At 46.4% G+C, this 20,251-nt stretch overlaps 1 protein-coding gene across 4 annotated transcripts; it reads left to right on the forward strand.

The window, feature by feature from the left end:
- The first annotated feature begins 6,003 nt into the window (after positions 1–6,003).
- LOC135376440 (uncharacterized) lies at positions 6,004–18,008 on the forward strand. Of its 4 annotated transcripts, none has more exons than XM_064608936.1 (6): positions 6,004–6,186; positions 7,187–7,329; positions 9,844–9,973; positions 10,939–11,106; positions 12,821–12,967; positions 17,716–18,008. In XM_064608936.1, exons 1-6 carry the CDS (start codon positions 6,121–6,123, stop codon positions 17,902–17,904), a joined length of 843 nt encoding a protein of 280 aa, XP_064465006.1. In that variant the 5' UTR covers positions 6,004–6,120; the 3' UTR covers positions 17,905–18,008. The 4 variants fall into 4 exon arrangements, with proteins under 4 accessions (XP_064465006.1, XP_064465007.1, XP_064465010.1 ...); XM_064608937.1 differs by having other exon boundaries at positions 9,916–9,973; XM_064608940.1 differs by lacking the exon at positions 6,004–6,186 and having other exon boundaries at positions 7,238–7,353; positions 9,916–9,973.
- The last annotated feature ends 2,243 nt before the right edge of the window (positions 18,009–20,251 follow it).

The following is a 20,251-nucleotide window of genomic DNA, read 5'->3' on the forward strand; positions in this document are numbered from 1 at the left end:
TATATCTTTAAGAAGATAATCTACAAAGCTGGAAATATTTTCGGTAGCTGTACCGTTACACGAAACTATCGGGCGCCCTGGGTTCCCAGGTTTATGGATTTTGGGGAGCATGTAAAATCTGCCTGGCACGGGATCTCTAGGGAGTAAGTACTCGTACAGGGTGGTGTCTATCTTTTTGCTGGTTTTCAGGTCTTTCAAGCTACGGATAACATTAGCAGTGATCTGTTCCGTAGGGTCAGCTTCGAGGACTTTGTAAAATGATGTGCAAGATAACTGCCGAATGCCCTCGTTAATATAATCAGTTTTGTTCATTACCACAATTGCACCACCTTTATCAGCTTTTTTTATGACCAGATCATCATGTCTTTGAAGATCGGAAAGGCTACGGTGTTCAGCTGGCGATAAATTGGACTGTGATTTACGATTGGATGAATGGCCGTACGCGTTAATAATATCCTTTTGGACTGCACGAATATACATATCCAGGGCTTTATCACGGTTACCGTCCGGTGTAAAACTGGACGGCTGTTTGAAAGGGTTGGAGTCTGACTTAGGCTTGTCATGAAAGTATTCTTTGAGGCGTTAGCGGCGAGCGAAGTTATCTAAGTCTATGTGAAGTTGATATTCATTTAATTTATTGTTGCTGGGACAATATGAGAGGCCATGGCTGAGTAAAGATATTTCGGAATCTGTGAGAATATGGGATGACAAGTTAACGACATTATGAGACTTGGGGCTTTCGGCATTACCGGGATCAGTGGAGGCGGCGTCTTGATTTTGATTAATAATGGTGTGCTGATCCTGTGATGACGTACTAGTAATTTGGACAATACTTATCGGGCGACTATCCTGAAACGTTGTTTTAAGCCCAGTAGGGGCAACCTGGCTAACTCCGTCCCTGGCGAGCTTTTTGCGTTTACTGCAGTGCACGGCTTCTTCCCTGTTCTCAGCGAAGCGTGCTAAATCTGAGTTATGGTTGTCACCAAGAGCGGTTTTATCGCGAATAATTTTAGCTTCCTGGGAAAATTGGCTGATAGCGTCATCACAATGGGATAACAACACATCGATTAACGCGGTGGAGGCATTGTTGATAATCTCGTTCCACTTATTTTGGTGTTCATTTTTAAGGGGGGGAAGTAGGTTTAAGGTCGATTGCAAGTCCCTTTGGAATTTTGTTGTGTTGCTTATAGAGTTGCAAACTTTCACGATGAGAGCTATACCGTATGGACTTATCAGTTAGTTTTCTAAGTTTAAAGAAAGCATGGGCGCTAGGGGATGGTTGAGGGTCAAAGTTGGAAAGAGTACGCTCACCGGCGATTAGTCAATCCTGTCTTGATGGTCGTGGTGTCCGTCCTCGCTGTCGCTGTTCCAAGATGGTGGCTTCCTGTGGAGTTGGCCACACCGGGTCCGGGACGGCGGAGGAGTCAGGTCGACGAGGTGGCAGTCGTCGTGCGAGTCGTGGTAGCAGGTTCTGCAGGTGACGGCTGATCATCCGAACTCCCTCGAAGTTTGGATGAAGTCCGTCCGCAGCCAGGACCTGGGTGGGACGTAGTCGGTAGAATCCGTGGTCCAGGTAGCAGAGGTCCGCGGTGTTCCGGCACAGCTGGATCAATCGACGGTTGAACTCGAAGGCCCGCGGGTTACAGTGGAACTCCCTGCGCCTGTCAATGAAGGGTCGTCGTCGGTTATATGATCGAGGAAGGACGAGGGTACAAACCACCATGTCGATTCCTCCTCGAGCTCGTATCTTCTCTAGTAGTCGTTGGTAGTGAGAGATAGCCTGCTGCGGTCCAGCGCACGGCATGTCGTTCGTCCCACAATGCAGGACGACGACGCGAACGCTCGGCGGCAGCTGGTCGACCTCCTCAGTGAAGTCCAGGATTCTTGCTCCGCTTCGGGACACGAACATCGTTGGCATCGATCGGGACCTGAAATCAAAATGGTGATAAAGGTATTTTGCTTGAGATTCTCCAAAGATTGGAGATTTTGGAGATTCTCAAGCAAAATACCTTTATCACCATTTTGTAAACATTACTTGCAAGTCAGTGGCACGGCTATGGGCACTAAGATGGCACCAAATTATGCAAACATCTTTATGGGTAATCTGGAGGAGGCATTTCTGTTCCAATGCGAGAAAAAGCCGACGTTGTACAAGCGTTTTCTGGACGACATCTTTATGGTTTGGCCATATTCCGAGGACGATCTCAATATATTCATTAACAATTTTAACCAAGCACATCAGTCTATCAAATTCACCCATTCTTACTCAGCTCTAACTGTTAACTTCTTAGATGTCCAGGTAAAGTTAACGGACGGGGTCCTAACTACGGACCTGTTCCGTAAACCTACGGACTCCCAGCAGTACCTAGCTTTCAAGAGTTGCCACCCGCGGCACACTAAACTTGCTATCCCCTACAGCCAGGCACTTCGTTATAGACGCATCTGTTCCAGCGACAGTGATCTGGATAGAAATTTGAACCAACTCAAGCAAACATTCATCAGTCGCCAATTCCCACCCAGTTTAGTTGAGGACGCAATAAGGAAGGCCCGCAGGGCAGATCGCAAAGCTCTGTTCCAAAACCGCAACCGCAAATCAGACAATGGTTCCGTCAACCTCGTTGTAACATTAAACAATAATGTTTCCAACATCAACAGTATACTTAATCGCCACCACAGTATTCTTTGTCAGTCAGAGCGCATGCGACAAATCTTCCCGGAACCGCCACGTGTGACCTACAGGCGCTCGCAAAACCTCCACGATAATCTAGTCAGCTCCAAAGTCAACCGACCAACAAGTCCGACGGCAGGCTGCCACCCGTGCAATGGCCGCAGATGTCAAATATGCAAACTAATGCGAAGTGCCCACGTGCTTAACAGCACAAATTCTAATTTCTTCGTCAAAATTCATGGTGACTTTGACTGCAATTCATCCAACGTCATTTATGCCATTCAGTGCAACGCGTGTCAAGCACAATACGTAGGTCAAACCAAAACATCTTTTCGGATCAGGTTCAACAACCACCGGTCGGACGTTAATAAAAAGCCAAATCTTCCTGTTTCTCGTCATTTCAACCAGCCGGGTCATTCAATAAATGACGTTGCCCTTTTTATTCTTCAATCCAACTTTAGCTCCGATAGAGGCAGGGAACAACGCGAGTCTTACCTCATTTACAAATTCCAATCAATCATTAACGAAGATCCCGGTGTACTTTCAACAGTAAGGAATCTGGTCGTCTAGATGGGATATACTTTCCCATTTTTTTCCTTTTATTTTCCTTTGTTTTCTTTTCAGCTATGGCCTCAGTACAGCTCACCCTGAGCTGGCTCCCCAAGAAAGATGACATCACCACCCGGACTTGACCTTGCGGAATGTTCCAGAATATGACTCAGACAACTGCCACGTGGCATACTTGCACCGATTGTGACGTCACCCAGGAAACCTATTTAAGCAATATGCAACCCTTGTACCTCTTTTGTCCTGACGAAGACAGTGCCACTGTCGGAACGTCGACCATTCTTTTTTTTAATCTATGTGTTAAATTGCCCATTAAATAAATTAGTTTTTGTTAACGTTCCTGTAATCTGTAGTCCAAGTCTTATTATTTCACTTTTATTCAACTTCGTAGCCGTCTGATATATTAACCTATTTGTTCTATATATATATATATATATATATATATATATGCAATCAAATAATGTTTGTTGTTGTGTTAATATATCACTTCCATATCTCAAAATAATTCTCCACGTCCTCCCCACATGAAGCTAAACAGGTCACGTAAGATCTACCATGGCTCCTTTTTGATGCCTTGTAGGATTCTACAAGTCTGCTACATAGCGGGATATAGGCAATGTCACGTCCTACAACTCTCCTATATTGCCGAATATGGGACAAGTAGGACACCACACTCTCCTACATAGCCTAATATGAGACATGTCGGATCCTACGACTCACCTATATGTGAATATAGGACAGGTAGGGTCCCACAACTTTCCCACATGATACAAAATAGGACATAAAGGGACCTACATCGTTACGTCATTGAGGTAATTATGTAACGAAGTTACCACAAACTTTCAAGTTCAGAATTCAGTGAGAAGTTCTTAGTACCAGGCGAAATTCTTTGCATGCGTAATCAGTTAGTATTTTCACAGTTGGGAGCGGAGGTCCGAATATACCTCGTCAGTTGGGCACAAAGCAAGAATCGGAATTCCAAGTTCTGCAAGTTCCCATTTTCCGCGCACATTTCATAGAACCTTGCCCTATCACCTCCCCATTAGAAAATGCACAAGTAACTAAAGAAAACGAGCGTTCCGCTGCGACGTGGCTCTGAAACACGTCGAAAACTTGGTACCGTACATCCAGTACATCGCCCAGCAACGCGGAGCAGAAAGTCTGGTCTGGCGTCGCGCATGTGGCAAGGTCACTGCCATTCAGCAGCGAAATAAAAAGAAAGGAACCCGCGTTTTGCCTGCTTGAACGAGAAGCAAAATAGAAACTAATCTCTACAATTGTTCATGATACTTTGGGGAAGTTACATCAAAAAGTGACAACCACTACAGTCAAGTGGTTATGATGAGAGGTCTGTTGCAAAAATAGAAAGAAAAAAAAGGCAAGAGTGAGAATTGTTGTAAACTGCGTCGACGGATGCACAGATCGGGAGAGAAAAAGAAAAACAGTTGGACGAACTGTAAATTGTTGGTCTTCCGGGCTCCGGGACACACGGGCTCCACACAGCGAACGTGCCACCAGCGAATTAGAGCGCTGTCAGCAGAATGTGTTGCACGCGCTAGAGCCCTGCACGGGCCCGGGTCCCCGACCCGGCCCGCGGGCCGGAGCCGGACTTGTTATTGGCTGTGTGCTCCGGGCCGACAAAATACGCCACCACCGCGGGCACGGCCGGGCCACGCAGCTAATTCCACACAATGGAGATGCATTAGTTCATATCATCATGCGCTTGCGTCATTCCTGTGCATATTTTGCAAAGACAAGCAAAGGATACTGCATTATGCATATGATTCGACCCTCTAGAACATTCTCCAATCCACTTTACATTGTTCCTCACTCCTCACATATTTCACAATCACTTTGGCAAAGCTTGGTGAGAGGGGTAGGAACTGGGAGAAGCAGTTTGTCGACAGCATGCTCTACCTCCGCAAAATCTTGACAGTGTAACGATAACGCCCATGCCCGCGTGCGTTCTGGATTTAATTTGGTCTCGTGCGGTTACGGTGTTAAACCGCCATTACTTGTATCACTGCTTGTATGTTTGTCTTCTCTCATTATAAATTTACTTGTAAATTTGTTTGATAATCGCCAGAAACGCGTTCGTCGCGCGGCTGGAAATACTAGGCCGGGATCTACTTGGCGGGTCACCGGGCCAGGCCGGGCCGGGCTCTGTTTGCTTAGACGCCGGGCCGGGCCGGGCTCTAGTCACTGGGTCACCGGGCTGGGCCGGGCCGGGCCGCATAAAAATATGAAGGTCCGGGCCCGGGTCGGGCCGGGCCTTTTTTCGATGCGCCCGGGCCGGGTTGGGCCCGGCAAAGTCGGCCCGTGCAGGGCTCTAGCACGCGCTTTTTAGATTTCCAGCACATGGACCCTACTGAGATATGAACAAGTGAAGCCTGCTTTATGTTTTGTGTCGAATAATTGTGCATGGAACAACCAGCTAGCCTGCATCCACCTATTGTTTCCATTGGCACATTGCTCTCCACCTTGCGCAAGGACACTAATCTAGGCGACAAACCAAGACTTGACGTGACGTCACACTGCTTACACTCTCGTTTGTTTAACTATCGCGGCGCCGGTTCAGTAGGGTGGTTAGATGGATTACGAGGGATCTAGCAGATTGGAGCGTTTTACCTCCCCGACATTGCTGCCGTCCTCGGCCGGGATCGAACCCACGAGCTTGAGCTCAGCACGCAAACACGTCACCGACTGAACTACCGAGGAGGGCTGCGATCTCCTAGAACCTTCCCTTTAGCAGCTGGCGCTGTGAAAGCAACCATCTGTTGAAAGCGGCCGGTATCTGTCACGAAGAAGAAGCAAAAGGAAGCAGCGCGAGCTCATGCAACCGGACGTGCAGAAGTTCCAACAGTCCAGTCGTCGTTCAGTCATGCATGGACCTCACCGGACGTGGTTTCTTGGGCTCACATAATCCCGCTTCACGTTGCATCTTCTGGAAGGCGAGTGTTATGATGCTATACCTGTCAAGATACGCGCATCTCATGCGCAGTTTAAAGCACAGTATATGCAGTTCGCAGTTTCGCGAATATTTGTAACTCCAAAGCAGAAGCCGAGGCGCACTTTATGCGTTAATTTTCCTTTCTCCGAACTATGAGTAAAGTAGAGCACCCGGTTAAGGCAGGGGTATCGTTGACATAGATCGAATAGAGAATCGAATAACATAGAGAAGCAAAATTGGTATAGACATACCGAGCTCGTAAGCGAAGTAGTTCTATCTCTGAAAACGAGCATGCGGCGAATTAACCGTTAGTGTGCTTAGAAGTGCGTGCCCTGGTGCATTATTAGAGTGTCACCTTGAGGTCAAGGGCAGATTGAGATATGGCGGGGGGGGGGGGCATCCGAGCATCCGACACCCCTCTCTTTCTGTCGTTACATAGTTTCGACTCACCTTGACAGTGTAGCAGCATGCTATCCACGACAGGACCCACTACCCCGCCCTCAGAAAAATCCTCGCTCCTGCTTGTAGTACCTATGTCTTTTCCCGGCGTGCCCTTATTGTGTCCATGACCGTGGATACTGTTTCATCGCGGCAGTTGATTCGCGCAGGAATTTTGTCGAAACGTAACACATCACATGGAACATGTAATAAACATAATCCGGTGAACTGTTGTCAGCATGTGGGCCCTTTAATGTCCTATTGGGAATATTAGGTGGTGTCAAAAGGTGCGTTCTAGTATCCGCCGCATGATAGTCGACAATCCCTTACTTGATTCCTTTGTGGCGGATCTCTGAAGCTGATACATTGGTGATTCAACTGCCACAGGATGCAATTTTATGCGCAGCGTGCCGAAGAAGCCAGCATTACACAAACCTAACGATTCGTATACCTCATTTCAATCGCCAACTGAGTTGAGTGTCCTGCGCGTGCGTTGTCGAAATCGCCACCAATACCTACAATGACAACGTTGTAGTGACTAGGTGTTGACTGAATTCTTTCAGGAAACGGACAGACTTCTAAATATCCATATGCGAGCAGAACCAACGCCAAGGAGGAACGTTGGCTACGTGCTTCTAGGTGTGGCCATACTCCGGGGAAGCCAACAACCAAGCACCCTCATCGCTAACTTCAATCAACTTGTACTGTGAGAAGACCATATGTGTCCGACGTGAGGGTCAGGGGTGCTGCTTATACGAATATCTTAGCGGCAGGTTTCGAAAGGATGGACATGTTGCGCTGATTACACTTGCACACACTTGATGGTTCAACGAAACCGCGTTCAAGTCATACGCACCAACACTCACATAAAGATACCTTTTCTACCTGGTCGTTGTCCCGAAAGAGCCGCGGGTAAACTCAGTTGCCCGTATTCACCAAGCCACTTAAACCGTTGTTTAATGACGTCGGGTTTAAACAGATCACGTAGTCTCTCCGGCTCTGAAGCTGAAACGCACGCGCACTATACACATTGTCACGAGCTGATTGAGGGGAGGGAGAAAGTAGCTTACAATTTGCTCAATTTTGCACGCAGGATCTGCAGACTGCTAACCGTGGTATCGACATCATGACTACCTGGGCTGCTTGACGCTCTACTGGTTATATGCCCCTGTGGAGGCTCTAATTTGTCCATACAAATCTGTTGACACAAAACACTGCTCGCAATATTTGCTTGTATGCCTCTGCGGGATATTTCTACATGTACAATTATCGAATAACCAAGCCCTAAAGACATGCTTGCTTTTTTTAATCAAAATTTCTCCCAGTTGACATGTACAGCAGCACCATGGATCGATGCCGACAAGCATAACCCGATCTCACCGAGAATGCTCAGAATTGCGCCGAGAATCTCTCTCAGAATTGCGCCGAGAAACAAGCTCATAGCGATTTCGAAAACATAGTGCTTTCATAATGACACAGAACGCAACAGTGCTTTCCTAGGGAGCTAGGGATCTTTCTGGGCAAGCAAATAAAGCTTTCAAGAGGATGTAGAGCTTCCTGCATGTGGTGCCTTTTCCAGAGTGAAACCTGAAATATTGTACCTTGTTAATGCACTGGGACGTCCCACTTATAACACCAGGTACCCTCCAAGTACTACTATTCTGGGACGTCACTCTTAACATTTCACAGGCGAGCAACGTGTTCGATATTTATGCCTTCACATCCTGGGCAACATGTACCATGCTCCGCTGTATAGCTGCACATGCAAGTACATGGAGGTATAACTGCTTCATGCGACCACCCCCTTCTCCCTCGCTCTTGTGACCTCCGTTTACACGACTGATGCATTTTTAACAGGACACACTTAACAGTAAACCAGGAACACAAAGTACCACACAAAGGAACACAAAGTACCAGCGATCACTACAATGTGCAACAAATCGTTAAATGTATCAACCAGAACAAGCAACGGCAGCACAGCAAACACTATTGTTAATAATGCATAACAGAGGCACTAGGTGTTGTATTTAAGGAACCACGCGTAATCAGCGCCGCTTTTGTTGCTGGAGGTAACAGCTGTTTGTGCACGACTTCCGGTCAGCTTTGGATCGGAAAGCGACTTGTGTGTAGCTGCCAATGTTGACATCACTAACGTGGACGATATCTGTTCTAAATTTGCAGAGCGGATTTCAAAATTCCGCTCCATACCGATAGTACTTTTTTGTACCATACTTTTTTTGGCGGGGGGTTTATTGCCTGACATACTTCGCTCACGGGTCCATCACAACGTTCTTTTTCCTTAATTTCTGCAATTTCGACTTGAAAAGTAGGCAACAGTATCTAGCAAAAACTATTTTGGGTTTTTCTCGAAATGCTCAGTTACAGCTGCTCCGCGGTAGACCGGCTTTAAACTACCCCCCCCCCCCTTAGTTTAAATCAGTCCTATGCGAATACATGAGAGTTACACCATTACTAGATCGCCGGGTTTACGCCGTGTGCACGGCGAACAAAATGAGACATTGAGGGCAAATATTGATTGGAGTGCAACCACATCCGCCTAACGAACGCTCCTAGTCGACAGGTAAGTCTAAACTTACCAGTAATTCGCCTAAATATTTCCGGCGAAGCGTAGATTAGGCCTATGCATTGCGCACACAAACTCCATGGAGGCCACAAAGGGCCTCACGGCAGTCGGCTTAGAACAGCAGGGTGGTGATTGGTGGTTTGCGGACGAAGTTCTCAGACGTCACTAAACAAGTGACTAAGTGGGACTGCTGATACGGGAAAGTAAATTCACTCTTCCCGGACAATAAACCGCATCGTCTGCGTGTCATCAGGCGCCAGACAATGATGGATAGCGTGGGAAAACCAATCTGAAATGGCGCGCTCACCCTGTGATTTCCTAGTATCTGGTACCATCTCGACCACCACACACTAACAGCTGCGACTTCGCTCCAATTTCCAGCTACCGATCATTTTTACTATGTATCCTAACGTATGCATTCCATTGTCGTGGTCATCACGTGCGTCCAGGTTCGTACTGTGCGTGTGTAGACGGTGTGGACAAACATTACTGTTCGGTCGCTGCTATTGAATGGAATAGGCTCCCTAGTGCGCCGAAATGAATGTCTCGTAAGTCTTGTGTCGATGTCTACTAGCTAGAGAGTCTGCGGTATGGGCTTCTGGCTGCTTCTCATGGCTGGCTCTCTTCTGTTCACAGAGTAATTAAGCCAGACGCATTGGTGTACCGAGCAACTCTTAATCGTAATATAATGGACCCAAACGTATGCAGGGCTACAGGACCGTCACCCTGGCAGGGACCTGGCATGCCGTCTATGCAGTCATCATTCGTAAGCAAAGTTATCTAATGTTTGGAAACTGAAAAATCCGTCGCATGGGTACTATGTACGATGGAAATAGTGCCACTCGCAATATGACATTGGCGCGGTTTCACCAACGCTGCTTAGCTTCGAACTAAGGTCAAGGGTAGCTAAAAACTGAAATTAACACTTTAATTACTTTTAGCAACATTAGTCAGATATGTGCTGAGTGTTTTAGTGACAATAACTACTCTTGATGAAATAAACTGAGGGTTACAGTCAAGTTCAGAGACTGCTGATCTCGGTTGAAATGTTAATCTGTGTTGGTGAAACCGTGCTACAGTAAAATATTCAGTCGCAGACCCAGACCAGAACGCTGGCAGGTTGACCGACCTCGTACGGGAGAACATTTATAGCAATTGGGTCGTCTACTTGATAGATAAATGCGCGTGGGAAACTTGCACAGGGAACTGGAACGATTCCCCAGTCAACTGACGGAGACGCTGTTATTGCCGCAAACAACTGTTTCTACTGAGTATACAGCCGTGCACAGCTGGACAGAACAGTTGTGACGAGCAGGTTAGTACGCGTTGTGGGCCAACTTCACAGGTCACTGTGCCGACATGCGTCTGGAAGGTCTGCAGGAAAACCGGAAAGCGCACATCCGCAGGAAGAATTCATTCCCACGACCTCAACCAAACGAGCCAACCAGCCATGCCATTTAGTCTTTCGGCAAAGATCGAGGAGCGTTCCCAGCTCGACAGATGGCGTCGATAAGACAGGTGCCTGGCCCAAGACAGGTGCCTGGCTATGCACGCGCGCTAGATTTTGCCCCGTCTTTCCCAACTGTGGTACTGCGGTTCAGCTTACGGCAAAAGGGCAAATGCCACGAGTTTTGCTGAACGAGGTGTTCATACGCTCTTAGCTAAGCAAGATGTGTGCTCACCCCATGCATATAAGTATTGATGTTGAAGCTACCATTACTGTTCTTGCAGGTTGAGTCGCTGTCATTCAGGCATGTGACTGGGTTCCAACCGCTGCCTTTGAAAACAGCGGAAGTGCTCTCTTTTAGCGCTGCGGCCCTTATAACTGCCTACAAGGATGCTTATAGACCACTCACAGCTCCATGCCGGAGTGTCACCCAGGCGAATCCAAAAGAATTGGTAAGCCGAGATTGACTGTCATGGTTTGGACAGTGAACGTTATAGGGGTAAGGAAAAAGGACCTCGAGAAAAGGTGGCAAGAACGATACACAGAATACAGAATCCTCACTTCGGTCGTGTCGTTTTTGTCCCGTGTCACTAGGTCTTTTCCCCTTTAATCGTTATCCCAGTCAGTCTGCGCCCTACATCGCCTTTTAAAGGAAAGGAGACACTTTCCGCAGTGGCCAAAAGGATAGCGTCACCAGTCAGGCTTTTAGTGACAGGTGTCCTCGTTGAAAATGAGGAATACTAGATGCAGCATTGTTCTATGGGGAAACGGGAAGCACCCAACGTCTTCCGGAAAAAAGCAGTTTGGCAAACAGACCGCGAATGACACACTCCACAGCCGCTGGCCATGGCCGCTGGCACAACGCTATGTTGGACATAGGCGCGGATCAAATGAGTGGGAAAGTCTTGACCCACGTATCTGCCGGTTTTTGCAACTGACCGTAGTGTAGTAGTATGCTGCCCAGGGGTGGTCCCCCTACAAAAAAAAAATAATAAAGAGAACGGTCTGCCTCTGGTAGTATCCAATTGTTTCCTAGTATCCAGTATTTGCGCGTTTGTGCCCCTTATTATTACAAACAGCAATAAGATGTGGGAGCCAGAATGAATACCGCCACCCGTTTACGCCATCAATTCACGGCCGCTCACTTGGTCAGATTATGGTTACATACGTACAGTGAACTACGCAAGTGTCCGTGGTAATAAACAGCGGCAAGATAAAGACGAACAGCCGACCACATTTTTCGCTGGTCATTTCATGACAACGCGGCCTAGCTGGGAAACTGCTAGGTGTGCGACCACGCTAGATTGGCCACCCTAATCCCGGCCACCCGAATCAGCCGGGAATCTAGCTATTTTAACAGCTTCAATCGTGTTCGTCTTCGGCTATCGTCGTCTGCTAACCCACGGGAACTTCGGCGTGTGGGCCAATGCAGGCTCTCGCCACATTCTCAGTGTGAATGTGACTACACCTTATATAGTTACCGTAACGCACTGCCCGGTTGTATCGAGGCTGGGTGAAAAAAGTGTTATGCCTGCTCGGATTCTGGCAAAACAGAGAAAGAGAATGGCAAGGAAATGACTAGGCGAGTTCCCCATTACAATATTGCGGCGAAAACTGGAAGCAGACGAGACAAGCGTCTGGGCTGCTCTCCCGTTCGCGTGCCCTACTTCACGTCCTGAGGTCCTCAGCTGCAGAGGGAGCCGAACATTACCATATTGTTCCCAAAAAATTAGTGATTAGTGATTTTTTATGTAAGGGTTGTCTGCATGTTGCACGTACCACAGTGTTGGATAGCGGGTGATTTCGACCAGCTGGGGTTCATTTGACGCGCGTAGTAAACCTCCGACAGACGGCGCTGAAATCAATGTTTATCTCTTCCACATTGCTACAGTCCTCGGTCGACTTTCCACACGTTACCGATCTTTCTCGTGCACATGTTAAGTGTGACGTGAAAGGCGTTTTCACTGTCACAATCCTGTTTCGAACATCAGGGGCTATGTTCTCTGAGATCCGGCAGAGAAATTTAGTTGGAAGGTTGGGTTGGTTCGTAAGCGATTTCAGTAGTGTATACGTGTTCTAAAAACGCTAAATGATAATGTATGCCATTTGATCTGTTGCATTAGTTTTGTAGTAATTCTGACTTCTACCTTGAGTCCTTATTTACAGGTGTGCCAAAAGGAACGATATCATGATATAGTGATCAAACGTAATTTGTACCTTGAAACCGACACCATCCGATTCGACAAATGGGGCGGTACGTTTGACATCACTGTCAAAGTAGCGTACGACTCGGATTGCACTATGTCGACAAAGGTATGTATACCATTGTGAAGGTCCTGTATCTTAGTAGCCTTACCACAGCCAATTCCTGTATATATAACTGTATAAGTGTACGTAAAAGTGTATATTTTATATTTTTATTATAAAAGTGTATATAAAAGTGTATATTTTATATTCCCTGATTCTCTCTTACACTATCTTTTTACATTTCTGGTGATTCGCTTATACAGGTTGCCCTAGGTAAATGCGAACATATTCAAAAAAATATATGCATATGAGGTGCCATATAGCATATGCTCAAGGGTACTCCTTAGATGGGCATTAGTAAACTCCTAAGGCAATGTCTTAATTTACTTTCAATAATTATCTTTTTAATTATTATTATTATTCTTTTCAGAAAAAAGAAATCCGTTCGATAGATCATCCGCACAAAAATCGTGATAGAAAACATTTTTTTTGTTCATTAAGCATCTCGGAGACGCGTCTTTCCTTCACTCCCAGTGTGAGAGAGGGAAAGACCACGCATTCGGCTCTTGCGTGCTGGAAGAACATTAACAGAAAACATAACATTAACAGAGCATTAACAGAAAAATGCATTACAAGCAGCAGAAAACAGCAGAAAACAGAAAAACAGAAAAAAAAAGCATTAACAGAAAAATGCAACCCAACATAAGGGCAGTTCCGATGTCACAGGGTGCATTTGTTTTTGTTTTGTTTTTGCAAGTTAGAGCTCAACAGACGGCCTCAACGTATGAGACAGCACTGCGCTCATTCACCCTCTCACACTGGGGGTGATGGAAGACGCGTCTCCGAAGATGCGCGATGAACAAAATGAAGAAGAAATATTGTTTCTTCACGATTTTTCTTTTTTTGCGAACGATCTATCATTTTTTTTTTTTTTTGAAAACTGCTCTGGTATCAGGTGACCGAAGGGACCAGGTGTTCTCATACGGACAACTTCGAAGCTGCGCTTTGATTTCGAGTTTGCTAATGCCCTCCTAAGGCGTACGCTTCAGCATATATATATATATATATATATATATTTTTTTTCAATATATGTTAGGTGTGACACCCCGTATTCAGTGTGTATCACAAGCCTCTGCGGCGAAAGTTCCAAACGATAGTTTCTAATAGTGTATTCTACAGAAGCGCCGTGTCAAATGGCATATTTCATAAAACGCAACGGGTGTGCTCCACAGCGGTGTTAGCTTTCTGCCTGAAAGAGGAGATTCATTTGCAGACACTTCTTCTGTGCTCTTCGTATGACAGCCACGCTGCCCTTGCATGTCGGTATCTCGATCAATTATCCCGGATAGGCATGACTACTAATGAAATAAATGAGTTGATCGATGAAAGAGGTTAGCCTATGGGTCACGCCGACGTGCCTGCCGACAGGTGGCTACGAAGGGCTCTGCTCGCTGTCGCTGCACGCGCCCTCGTAGCCCCATGTGCAAGGAGCACCGCGGATAACCCGGGAGTACCTGCGAAATTGAATCAGTACGCTGCAAATTTGAGGGAAAGGAAGATGTGGCGTACTGGTGCATCACGCTGCGCACTTATCATAATCCTGATAATCTAACAACGGCCGAACTTGAAGTCGTGCAGGGGTCCACCCAGCAGTTGGCAGTAATGTGTTCGCTTTTAATGTATGGTAAAGGTAGCGCCTCAAAGTACACGAAGAAAATGTCACTCGGCGATTCTCCTGAAATGTTCGCTACAGCATTTTGAGCTACTTGGTTGCCTGCGTCCCACGCTGCTTGTAGTGCGCGTGTAGTGTAGTGTGCATGAATGAAATTTGTGTGGGCACGTACTCATCCTTGGAATTCTTTTCGAGGAATAAGTTTCGCACATACCGGCAGTGACACGCTGAGATTTAATGCAATATATCAATTTAAGTGGAAAAGTTAAACATCATGGTATATGCTCTGTACGTCACGTAATTTCTTGTAGTTCCGGCTGAGATTAGCTCTAGCTGCGTCATTTCCGAAAACATAGCGATACATGCTATTATTTTAACAGTGTTTTAAATTCTCGAGAATCTAATACTTAAAAAGGTGTGTGGCACCAACAACTTTATTTTTATGGTGAGTAATGCAGAGGTTCACTAGGCATTCAAAGATGTTATGCGTTTTGTAATCGTAATGTGACGTTGCGAACACCATGCAAAAAGCATCAAACACCGAAAGCAATCGAAAATAAAGTGAAACTGCGCGAGACTTCGCGGCTCGTGATGCCGCGATAGGCCATCCACCAGCCCAGTTGCTTTCGCACTGTCGCACACAATCTGGATCGACCAGCAATCATGGTCGGCGCAATCCCGCTGTGCGCGCCGCGCCGTCCGCACTTCACGTTCGTGATCTTGTTGTTTCGTTTGCAACCGTCTGGTGGAAGCTTTGCATAATGCCCCCTGAAGTTTCAAATTCAAAGAAAACACTGGTCCAAGATGTCTACTTGAAAGAAATTTACATTAATACAAATGCGATTTTGTGTATTTCGGCGTTTGGCTGTTTTCCTAGTGCGGGCCGCTGTCATCGCTGCAATCTTGCGAAACCGGAAGCGGCAGTGCGAGTAGCGAGACGACGAGGGTGAAAGGAGCCACTGCGATTGCGCCAACCCTCCTTGAATCTTGGACTGTGTAATCATGTTCCCGAATGGGGGACAAGTGTCTGCGTTGTTTATCTCTGTCGCCAAGACTCGCTTTGTCCACACCTGGGGGAGATCACAATCATTACCTAATCATGATTGCGCGCGATGTGGATCCTGCATCAGTACGTTTTGTGTATTAGTCGACGAGGTGCAAGGTTCTGCCTTTCACAGGAACACACGTGAGTCGAAGCAGAAGAGCATCTCGCGGTCCCACAAAAGCCGTTCCGCGCGGAGCGAACGTCAGCGCATAGACGTAAACAATCACCGAGTGCCATTTCCGCGCTCCCATAGGGTGGATAGGCCGGTAAGCATACCAGTCCTTCTCGCTCTCCATAGTTGCCCGCCATCCGAGTAGCGTCGTCGTCTTCGCGGCAACTTTTAAATTTCTCGCGTGCGCTATCTAGTACGATCCCAGAGTTTGGTGACACAACCTTCGAATGGCCGCACTGTACCGCCGTACTTTGGTAGCGTTTACTCAATTGTCCGCTAGCCGAAATCATTTTCTGACTGCCTTCGAAAGAGGATATTTCGGGACATATTTCAAGGGTGAACAAGCTTTGGAACTTCCTGTCGACGACTTCATCGGTGTTCGTTTGTGTCCTTCTACGATATACGCTTATGTGGCTTTTTGTGTTCCTATGTTTGACATACTACACCACAAACTTTATGTTGCGTTCAAAATACCAGACACGCTGCTGGAAAGCAAAAGACTCGTCCAAAACTGCGATAGGATAGTCTCTCAAAATGTGTTCCTGGGAAGCCAACCGAAGCCGTGTTGTCCGAGCTTCCAAAGCAGATATTAAGTTAGGGAAATGGGGGGAAAATGCAGGTGCTCTACCTCTGCACACACAGGAACCGCTTAAAAAATTTACTTATAAATAAGTTCTGCAATAGTGCAAAGAAAACGCGCGCAAGTTGCACTTGAGCAGTATAGCTGTCTGGCTTTGACCGAATAGCGTCCCTACACCCTGCTGCGTCCCTATATATAAGGCATAGACTGAGAAGTTACCCGTCAAAATGAACTCTTTGCAAGTTACCGTGTGCAAAATGAAACTAAGTTAATGATGAATTTGTTCAGCATGAAATGTAATTCGCAGTTACTGAGTTACTTTAAAAAGAATAAGTTACTTCCAAGTTACTACAGACACAAATAACATTGCGCAGGTGCAGCGCGCGTGAGCAGTTGAGTTAGGCCTTGAGTTGCCTGCGGCAGAGTGCAGCACGCTTAGATCGTTTTCGTTTATGTCCAACAATAGACCTCTCCCTATTTGTAAAAAAAATGACTTCGACAGCGCCAAAATTCGGTAGAATTCAACCACGCTTGAAGCTAAAGGTGAACAAGGTGCGCCCGAAAGCTACTACCTTGAGGTGACTACGACATGGTCCCTTGAAGGGAGGCGACCCTCGGGCCTATTTTTCTTTCCATGGGAGACAGCGAACAAGTGTCCGTTCGTGGAACCCAGCCCTCCTTCCGATTTGTTTCGGTTTCATTCTGTCGACCAATGTCATGATGGCGTTTCTCCTATAGAGGTCTTTCCGAACGCTTTGCATCTTACCCCAGGTAGGCGCACAGCGGTTCAGCTTCATTTCAATGGCAGCCGTTCTTACCTCCTGAATAAAATAATGTCACTGATTGAATATCACGTTTTATGGCAAAAAACGCAATAATGGAACCGTAGAGAAAGCAAGGAAATATGTGGACGAGAGTGAAAAGCGAGCTAAAGGTAACTAGGAACTTTGGCATAGTTACTTGTAAAAGGAACGAGCTCCTCTGACAGTTACTTATAACGCTGTCACTCTGCTATAAGGCGAAGATTGTTATGATTTGTTCTATTCAAAATAGCGAGCTCGTAGTTGTAGTAGTGGTGTGGTGGCAAGACGAGAGAAAAGAAGGGTTGTTGAAGGGACAAGTTGTGTGTGTCCCTTGTCCCTCCTCTCGGGGTTTCGTTAAAATGAATGGGTGTCGGTTTGCGAAAGGTCAGGATATAAAATGTAGATGCGGAATTGTTCCGACTCTGAAGGATTACATACTGTACAGCTATTAGTTCGAAGACCTTTTTGAGGGAATGAGTGAGTTTGTACAAATTACGAGGAAGCATTACAACCTGCTGACAACATATTTCTTTTGTTGACAGATGTGTTGGTCTTTCCAAAACCATAACTTCACGGGCGGCTACGTCATCTTCGACGTCCACTTTCACTACCTGTGTTCAGCACCACCAGCATTCGTAGATTCCAAGGGTGACTTCGGCGTTGTGAAGCGGGCAAAAGTTAATATGAACAAGAACTACCAGGGGATAAAGTGCGGGGACTCGTGCTCATAACCTCATGTGAAGAATGTGATTACCGTTTGGATGCGGAGTATTGTTTACATGGCCGTGAAGCAATCTGATGTGATATGATGCAATATATGATGTTCCATCCATGACTCCTGCCTGCAATCTTCCTTCTGTGTTTTGCTGCCTTCCGTGATGGCTGAGCCAAAGTCTTAACCGAAAGCTGGAAAGCCGAAGTCCATAAGTATGGATTATAATATAAAGCTGTGGGAAGTGTCGCCTTTACATTTGCGTTATGAGTACGGCCAGGTGGATACCCTCTCAGAGACAGTAGCGCGTAGATTGCAATATAGAGCAAAAGCCGTTCTATCCTAAAAATCCGAATTTTGCTATGGAAATGAATCAGCCATGGAATGAATCGACCATGGTAGGTTTCACTTGATACTCTGTTAGAGTTAAACCATCAAAACTTAATTCGAATATAGAATCCCGTATTTGATGTAATTCGCTTCGGTATTCAAAAGAAGTCGAAAATTCGTATATATGCGCAATAGCGAACGACCCAAATCATTAGCAATGTCGCTAACATTAACAATGTCATTAACATGAGAATGAATGTCAAGCATGCCATGCCCAAAGCGTAGTGGGGGAGTAACGACATTTTATAGCTTTAGTTTTCGATCAATCTGGGGACACTTCCGCGAACAGAGGTTCCTCCTTTCTGCCCTTTCAGACGAAGAGATTTCCTCCTGGCCAATACAATGAGCTTCAGAAAGAGGATAGAACGGTTTCAGTGGCGGATTTAAGGGGGGGGGGGGCGATCGCCCCCATACGGTCCCGTCCCCTATGTAAAAACCCTATCTCCTGGACGATGCTGCGCCGCAAAACACGAAATTTCCTTAAGACCGCGTCCCCCCCCCCCCCCCATGACAGACCCTTAAATCCGCCCCTGGTGAGCTTTTTACTATATACAGGGTGTTTCACAAAAATCCCCCGGCTGCATAATTCGTGAATAGGTGGCGCTATCGAAGAAATTTCTTTTGGTAAAGAACCTTGTGACATCGACTATGAATTGAGTAGTGAGCGGGTCATTTGCATGCGCTTATTAATAGAACAAACATCCTAACTTTATATTTCACTTCGCACGCTTACGGAACGCGTTGTTTTACGTATCAGGAAAAATATTGCAGAAAAAAAGCCGCGTCGACACTTATTGATTTTTTATTAATTAATTCGTTAATTGAATATTCATCCGCCTGTTTGACACACGGGGGTGACGCAAGATAAGGAACAGCCAGCAGGAGATGCGTTTGTGTTCCTTGTCCTTCTCTATGCTCTTGAAAATGATGGTGGTGGTGGTGGGTGGTGATAGGGCTTGCCGTTGTCGGCCTCACGTATGTGGGCAACGTCACGACTGACGCCCTGGGGGAATGTGCGTCCTGGGCCGACTTCTAAGGCAACTGTGCCGACATATGTCTGAAAGCGTCTGAGGAAAACCCAGGAAAACCCCAGACAGCACAGCCGGCACCGGGATTCGAACCCGGGTACCTCCCAGTCTCGACGTCTCTCGTCTTGAAAATGAACTTCACCACATAGCACAATCCTGGCCAACCATCATCGCGGATGACAACGTTCTCTCTCTTGGTTTGATGAATATGGGAGGCGTGTATTTTTTTCTTTTTTTTGTACAAATGATGCAAGGCAAAAATAAACAAATGAAATGTTCCGCCTGCCCTTTTTAACAAATCGGGTGATAACGTTGTCATTCAGGAAGATAATTGGTTAGGGGATGCCATGTGGTGCAGTTAATATTTACGAGTGTATCCTACTAGTTTACAGCGCTTCGCGTCATCATCAATAATAAGAGCACGTTATCTCACACACGGAAGGACAGAACCACCTCAGGACAGTCGCTTTGCGAGAAAATACCGAAGCCTCTCTTGCGGCCTTCCTTGTCTTCCGTCACACCCGTGTGTCAACCAGGCGGATGAAAGCGAAATTGACATCCTGATACCTGATCTAAAGAGGGGATTGGTGCACTGCACCGCGCAAGAAATATGTAAACCGAAACCAATTAATTTCTCGAAAAAATCACTAAGTGTCGACGCGGTTTCTTCCTTGCAATATTTTTTTTTTTACTGAAGGCCCGATGCGTAACACAGAGGTTCCGTAAGCGTGCGTAGTTAGAATGTTTATTAAAATGAGCCGCTCATAGCTGGTGTGCCAACGGTCGTTACCAAAAAGCAATTTCTTCGCTAGTACAGTCTGTTCACGAATTATTCAGCCGGAGGATTTTCGTGAAACACCCTGTACACATGAAGGCTGCGGGCGCGTAGTGTGTGTGTGTGTGTGTGTGTGGTGAAATGACTTGGTGGTGACTATTTTTCCGTGCTCT

The sequence above is a fragment of the Ornithodoros turicata genome, unplaced genomic scaffold (genome assembly GCF_037126465.1).
Source record: "Ornithodoros turicata isolate Travis unplaced genomic scaffold, ASM3712646v1 ctg00001091.1, whole genome shotgun sequence".
In the NCBI taxonomy this organism is placed as follows: domain Eukaryota; kingdom Metazoa; phylum Arthropoda; class Arachnida; order Ixodida; family Argasidae; genus Ornithodoros; species Ornithodoros turicata.

Coding starts and splice junctions, on each gene's coding strand:
- LOC135376440 (XM_064608936.1), top strand. CDS start 6,121: ATGGACCTCACCGGACGTGGTTTCTTGGGCTCACATAATCCCGCTTCA. Junction 7,330..9,843: donor AACTTCAATCAACTTGTACT/GTGAGAAGACCA, acceptor TTCTGTTCACAG/AGTAATTAAGCCAGACGCAT. Junction 9,974..10,938: donor CGTCTATGCAGTCATCATTC/GTAAGCAAAGTT, acceptor CTGTTCTTGCAG/GTTGAGTCGCTGTCATTCAG.